General features: G+C 33.0%; 1 protein-coding gene across 3 annotated transcripts in view; it reads left to right on the top strand.

The window, feature by feature from the left end:
* The window catches only part of mettl15 (methyltransferase 15, mitochondrial 12S rRNA N4-cytidine), a 69,897-nt gene extending 64,965 nt beyond the window's left edge, over nt 1-4,932 (top strand). For all 3 annotated transcript variants that reach the window (XM_016237554.1, XM_016237553.1, XM_016237555.1), the window contains exon 6: nt 4,175-4,932. In XM_016237554.1, the coding sequence (XP_016093040.1) occupies nt 4,175-4,623 (449 nt within the window). In that variant the 3' untranslated portion in view covers nt 4,624-4,932. The remainder of the gene's footprint in view (nt 1-4,174) is intronic.
* The last annotated feature ends 3,000 nt before the right edge of the window (nt 4,933-7,932 follow it).

The raw sequence follows: 7,932 nt of genomic DNA, 5'->3' as shown, positions 1-7,932 counted from the left end.
TATATATATATATATATATATATATATATATATATATATATATATATATATATATATATATATATATATATATATTCCTTAGGGCAATAGACAACAAGACTATATTATCAAATACAGAAACATTGCTTTTGAGACATTTAAAACATTTACACAAAACAAATTTTAATAAACATTTAAAAATGTGTAATACATTTATATTGCTGTTAAAGTTAATTTTAATTAGAATTTAAACAAATTGAACTAATTCTAATATTTATAAATAAAATGTTTATATAAATATTTATACAAAAAGTTAATGTGTTAAAAATATCTTCAAATGAAAACTATTATAAATTCTAATATGAACTAATGTATTATACTTTAAGAAAATACTTTATATGTGACCCTGGACCACAAAAGCAGTCATTAGTAGCACGGATATATTTGTAGCAATAGCCGACAATATATTGTATGGGTCAAATTTATCAATTTTTCTTTTATGCCAAAAATCATTAGGATTTTAAGTAAAGATCATGTTCCATGAAGATATTTTGTATCCGATGATGTATACATGTTGTTTGTTTAAAAAATTTACCCTTGTGACTGATTTTGTGGTCCAGGGTCATATATGTATATACATATATGTAGCAGTGTTTGGTGCTTACAGCCGAACAAATCCAGTCATTTCTCAGCTCAGTTCATCAGAACAATGCTCTACAGTAAATACCATCTTTTAAGCATTTGCCTTTGTTTTTATTCTTTGATCAATCAGTCAAATTATGTTTAGAGCCTTGAATTTCAAAATGGTAGTGCTGCCCCTTGTTCATTCCTTAATGCAACACGAGCGCATGATTAATAGAGAGGAATCACAAAACGAAATCCGTAATTCAATTCACGGTCAGACAAAGAATGAGCCCTCTATTCAAGCTGAAATGTGCTTGTGCAGAGCCTCATTCAAGAGAGATCTCTCCCTTCATTACAGAAGGATGTCATGCAGTAATCACTTTGATCCATATAAAGACATACCTCCAATTATCAGACCCATGAGCAGCTGGGTGTTACCCTCTAATCCCTGCACTCCCATACAAGACTGCCAACCAATTACATTTCCATTTAACAAAGTGTCATTTTCACTACATTTGACTTGGCGTTCTAATAGCCAGTGTTTGTATAGATGTATAATATAAATATGACCTATTCGGGAATTATTAAATGGCTAAAATTTGATTCAATTATTTAATGTTTTAATGTTTCGTGTTATCTTTAAATGACGTTTAGTAGAGAAAAAAATTGGTGTGGCTTTGTCTTTTAAAGTTGACGGATCTTTGCCCATTTACGTTGTACAGCTCATTAGGTTTCTGTGTAAACATTGTTTTTAATAAAGTGAGTTCATTTTAAATGTAGAGGTAATTAGGCAGAGACTGTTCTCATTGTCACACCCATCAGGATTCATGGCCAATTATGGAGAATCAATAGCGATTGCTGCTTGGAATGTGAGGAGAGCACCCATTGAGGTAACAGGAACAGACTGATTGCTGTATTTATTCACCTTGTATTAGTTGCAGTTGAGATTTGATTGTTTGATGCTTTCCTAAATCAGGATTTATTTTAAATTAGATTGCTGCGATACACATTGTTTTGTGTGATTGTTTACAGCCTGCTAAACCTGAACTTGATTTTATTTGATTGTGCATTATATATATAATTTTTTTTCCTTTTTTCAAACAATCCAAATCGCAAACTTGCCCCCCCCCCCCTTTCCCCAGGCCTGTCTGTCTGTGTATCCATCTATTTACTATCTGCTCATTTTTTTAATTCCTTTTCATTTTTTCCGTTTCATATTTTCCTGTTCCTCACATGCTCCCTTATGTTTTGATTTTAAAATAAGAGGCTGGAGAGAGGCATGTGGTCTTATTGATTGGCCAGTGTCTCGCTCCTCCAAGCCCAGAAGTGCAAGACTTGAGAGATGCAACACCTCTCGTTTTCTTTAGCTGTCTATCTCTCCGTCTCCTCCACTTATTCATCCACGTGAAGCTATGGCTTTAACATGTTTCTTTAAATAGTTTTATAAATCGTTAACTTTTTTTTTTTTTCTTCCGTAAAACATTTTCATATTGAATCCCTGAAAAGCAAGGTGAAGAAAAAACGGACATATATACTTGGTTATAATTGATTTAGTCAATGTTTACTTTGTTGTTCCAAACCTGTATGACTTTCTTTTTGTGCGTGTGTGAAAGAACATATTTTGAAAAATATCTCATGTTTTTTGTCCTACAGTTAAAGTCAGTGGGTTCAAATGTTGTTTTGGATTTCATTGTGGGTAGAAAACATTTTTCAGATATCATCATTGATGTTCCACTGAAAAAAGAATGATAGTTTTGGAATGACATGAGGGTGAATAAATTATGACAGAATTGACATTAAGTGAACTATTAAGGAAATATATGAATAAATAGCTTTTGGCTGGCTTTGTTGCTTGATTAGTATATTTTTTTCTTAGGTTTATCAAAAGCCTTTAAGGGTGAGGCTGAAAAAAACTGATGTGCTAACATTTAACGTGTGAATCACAGTGAGTTCAGTAGATGTAACCTTTTTTTTTTTTATGTACAGTATATATGTTACGTAATAGTGTAAAATGTATCAAACATATCTAATAGTAGTCTAATGTCTAACCTAAGTGTAATGGATTTTTTGGAATATGCTGCAAAACCAGTAGTTCAAAAAAGGGTGATTTTGACCACTCTATAGATAAAAAAAAAAAAAGAAGAAAAAAAAGCAATTTTGTACAGATGAATATACAGGTATTTCAACAAACATTTATTCAGTACTCCTTCAGACTTTTATTTAGAAACATAACATTTTTTTTTTTTTAAGTATAATATAATATTAAAAATATCTATATAATTATCTGGATTTTGATACTATTCAGAACCAATGTGTATTCTGATGGACGCCAGAAATAACCATGAAAGCATTATCATAAGCTTACTTTGATTTACAGTAGATATATAGTGTATGGTCATACTTTTGTGTTCCCTACCTTCTAATAAGAAAACTTCTGCATGTTGTCAGTTCAGGGAACAACATCACCTCCCCTTGCTCAGACTGAGCCAAATCATCTCAGCACAATATACAGCATGGACCCTTCTCTCCATGAGCTTTGGGAGCTTTGTAGAACAGCCTGTTTATTTTCAAAAGCACTGTGTCATCACACATACTGATCTGGAAGAAGCCCCTGTGTGTCCCCAGCAGTGGTCATCTTTCTGTGCATTTGTCTCTGTTTATTAAAGTACACAGCACCTTTTCCTTCTTGATGAGGAATTTGCTTCTTGATTGTTTTTGCCAAAAACACCCATTGCACCTCAATCCATCATACTGAATAATATAGTTCATAAGATCTCATGTGCCGACTGTTTTCTGGCTTTAAGTCAAATTATTCAGCTAAAAGGTCCATTGGTCACATACTGTTGTTTCAAGTGTAAAGGCAATGGTTTTTGTTGTCTTTTTTCCATTTTAAAACTTGAAATGTAGTACCGTGGGACACCTGTTTTGTTTGCGATGATTAAAAAAATATAAGTACACATGAAAATGGTTTTTCAAAGTTGTAAATTTGTTTCAGTTTTTGTGAAATTTACTGTATAAATATTTATATTTAAAAAGCACTAGCATAGTGATTCCCTGCAAAAGGGGACTTAGAAATGTTTGCTTTGATAAACCTTTTAAACTGAAAAATAACTGATTAATTAATATCTTGATTCATCATTTTTTAGTGTTTTTTTAAGGAAAGAAACGTTTGTATTGTGTAATTTTTTTAAATATTCATATGGATGACATTTAATGTATGTATACTACTGGGTGAGTCAGTTTTTCACAAGCAGTATTTCTTTTTCCTTTATTTAAAAAAAAGAAGAATGAATAATATTACAAATATTTAATGGTATGTCTTCATGATATTCAGTTCAAGGGGTACGTAGCACAAAAAAAATGTTTAAAATCACTGCTATAAAACATCTATGAACTATTAAATAGGAACCAATTTCAAAAATACATGTGAATCAATTAATATGTCTGACTATAAACTAAAACAAAAGTCTGGTGCAGGTGAACAATTCAAATTGTGGATTTATTTTTTAAAGGAACCTTGCAAAAGCCTCTTAACTTAACTTAACTAATCTAATCCTCTCTTTGATTTTAGGAGCGTTTCCAGTGAGCGCGTTGTACGCCCGGCGTGACCGCCTGCAGCGCCCTTCACACGTTGCCACCAAAACCTTCCAGGCCTTACGGATATTGGTGAATGACGAGCTCAATGAGTTGCACGCCGGTCTGCGTGTGGCGCAGACCTTGCTCCGTCCCAAGGGGCGACTCTGTGTTCTCACTTTCCACTCCTTGGAGGACCGGCTGACCAAGCGTTTCCTCCGTGGAGAGGACCTGGCCGCCCCACCGCGCTGCAGCCTTCGCCAGAGAGCCAAAGCCCGGCTTGGGTTAGAGGGAGAGGAGGAGGAAGAAGAGAACGAAGAAGAGGAGAAAGGAAGAGAGAGCAAATATTGGGTCAGTCTGAAGAAGGTGATAAAGCCAAGTGAGGAAGAGGTGCAGGAGAACCCAAGAGCTCGATCAACTAAACTCAGAACAGCAGTAAGACGATAGAGAACAACGCAAACACAAACAGATGCGTTTTACTAGATTACTAAGGAAAGTACAAAGCTGTCACTGGGGAGGTAGCCTAAGGTACAAAAGCTAAAATGTAGATCTTTGCACCTTATTTACCCCTAAATGGTTCGTATTGGTATGTTAAAGGTACATATTATTTCCTAAAGTATACATATTTATACCTTTTGAAAGGGTACCGGCCCAGTGGCAGTTTGTCCTTTTTTTCTGGGTGTGTACACGTGTAGTTTATTCACATCAATGTGTTTCAGTCATTTTGAAGTAGTACAAAATAAACAATAGAACTCCAGAAAAGTTTTTTTTTTAAATTTGTTGTTTAAAATGTCAGTGGTGTGGGAATGAATTCTGAAAGAATTTCATGTACACTTTGCATAACACTTTAAATATCTGCCTGAGGGTTTTTTTTTTTTTAATCAATTTTCTGTTTTATTTATATTTTGTTTTCAATTTAAGTTTTATTTCTAATTTATGTTCAGTTTGTGTTTTCAGTGTAGTTTTCGTTTTCCCTTAATCAGATTTTTTTTAAAGTTCTGATTTATTTTAATTGAAATCTTGTTTTATTTTAGTTTTACTAGTTTAGGGCTGCCAAAGTTAAAGGGATAGTTAGGAAAGAAGATATTTTGGTAACCTACAGTTGACGGTAGCCATTGACTTCCATAATATTTTTTCTCATACTATGGAAGTCATTGGCTACCATCAGCTGTTTGGTTACCAACATTATATCAAAATATCTTCTTTTGTGCTTAACAGAAGAAAGAACATCATACAGGTTTGGAACAACTTGAGGGTGAATGATGACAGAACTTTTATTTCCGGGTGAACTGTCCCTTTAACGTAGTATCTGGTATTCGTTATAAACAGTCTAGTGCAATTGCTAGTGACATTTTCATGTTTACTGCTACAGGTTTCAAGTTTCCGCATAAGTCTAAAAACAAAATATCATAACTGGATCTTTCAGTAAAAATTACAGGCCCCTCTGGTGATGTATGCCAGGCTTCTCCAATCATTTAGTTCGCTTAAAACCCGCCCCTTGGTTTTTTGTTTTGTTTTTTACAATCGATTGCAAGCTGATTGCATCCAGTCAATGACTGATAGATAGAACCATGTTTCTGCCCTGCATTTTTCTTTTTCAATAGTCTGCTTCACTTGGATGTACATCACAGTACAAAAGAAAGTTAAGTTTTGGAGTCATAAAGTTTTTTTTTTTTTAGTTTCAGTTAGCTTTTAATTTTTCTTCGAACAAAAATGTTTTTGAAAATGTTTCTTCAAACGAAATGTATGTAGTTTTCGTTCAGGATAATAACTTTCTGTCACTCAAGGTTGCATCCATCATCTTTTACCTGCTGAGTTGCCACCTTCCCATTGCACCAATAAACAGACCTTACCACATTACTGGCCCTGTTACCTCGGCTCATAGTCAAATTCAGGATCACTTCACACATGGGTTCGACCCAACTCTCACCTCTTCCTGACTCATTTCTGCTGCATGCATCAGAATAGTGTAGAAGTCCAGCTGCCCTCCTGTGAAGTTTCTAACAGCTAGAATAAGAGAATCATCTGCCATAACACAGAACAATCTTCACTGTCACAGGAGAAAAACATGTCATCTCAAACTATATGTATGTAAAAAGTATACATTGGCACGGTATGTTATGTGAAGGTGTTGGGGTGCGATCATAGTCGGGCATAGAGCCCACATGTAAGTTGGCAATGCAGCATGTGACAGAGCGAGCGAGCGAGAGAGAGAGAGAGATGCACAAAGAGATTGCGTCTCTATGCGGCGGCCTCTCTCCTTTTTGTTGAGCTAGTGGGGGTGAGTCACACACCTGCAGGACTCGGGTGGGATTCAGCTGCCATGGTAATACTCCGCGCCTTGTGTACTGTACTCCGGCCGCTTCACATCTGATTCACATGAATATACCTCAACACCTCACCACCGGCGTGATTCAGGATCAAAATATTGCCTCACAGCCTTTGATTTGAACACCTTATTTTATCCTTTCACTCTGAGTGAAAATGTACGCAGCTATTTGGTCTTAAATAAGAATAAACTGTTCAATCAGCTGTCAAATTTCAATGAATATGAAAATGTCTTCATTCGGCAAGGCAAATGATGTCATGAATATCCATTATAATGTGAATTATGTAAAATATATTTGTATAGTGTGTATGTGTATATATATATATATATATATATATATATAATATTTAGATAATATAACAATACTTTCTAATCAGTAATACTTTTTAATAAATATTTATATTATTTTATAATATTTATGCTTTTTTGTAAATAAAAGGTAAATGCAATGTATTATAATATCAGTTATATAATTAAAATAACTAAAATAGTATTTCTATTACTAATAAATATAACTATTATATATACATACATATATATATATATATATATAATATTTAGATAATATAACTGCATTTTATTAAAAACTTTTTTATATATATATAATATTTACTTTTATATTTATGCTATTTTGGAAGTACAAGGTAAATTTAAATTAAAATATAAATTAAAAAACGTTTTTCTGTTACTTATAAAATATAATTAGATAATGTGTTTTTAATAAATATGATATTTGTTTTATAATATTTATGCTTTTTAATTTGTAAGCATTATAATATGACCTATTTAATAATGATTTTGTTTATAAATATATTATAAATTAAATAAGTAATAGAAATGCTTTATAATTGTTAAATAGTTTATATTATGTATAATATAATGTAAATAAGGCTTAAATGTTATACAATAATATTTTTAAATATATATATATATATTATATTATTTGCCTTTTTATTTACAGATTTGGAAATACTAGATAAAGGCAATAAATAGAAATTCCTAAATATGTTACAAATTGGCATCAATATAATTTTTTCCCCAATTGTGCTGATTCATTAATAATCATTTTCCCAGAAATGATTCTATATGATCTCAGGAACCTTACAGTAAAGTATCAGGTTCAGGGTTTGAAATGCATAGACTGAAGCCAGTGCTGCCTCCAACTGGTCAAGATTTATAGACCCAAAACACATTCTCAAACAAAACAAGAAGCTGGTCTCCTGTTCTTCAGTGAGTTCCCCATAATCCCTTAAAAAAGGCACTGTTGGGAAGAAAAAGAGAAAATACAAAGCCCTTTTTGAATTAGTTTGGACTGGTCAGCCTGGCATGAATCGGCACAGAGGCTTTAAATACTTTGTGACTCAAACATGTCAAAGTTCTTCTTTTTTTTTCTTCTCTTTTTGTGATAAATTGCATCTGCTTCCCCC

This window comes from Sinocyclocheilus grahami, unplaced genomic scaffold (assembly GCF_001515645.1).
Source record: "Sinocyclocheilus grahami isolate Dianchi unplaced genomic scaffold, SAMN03320097.WGS_v1.1 scaffold518.1, whole genome shotgun sequence".
Classification (NCBI taxonomy): domain Eukaryota; kingdom Metazoa; phylum Chordata; class Actinopteri; order Cypriniformes; family Cyprinidae; genus Sinocyclocheilus; species Sinocyclocheilus grahami.
Note: the sequence above shows the minus strand (reverse complement) of the source record. Positions and strands in the feature narration are given on the sequence as shown.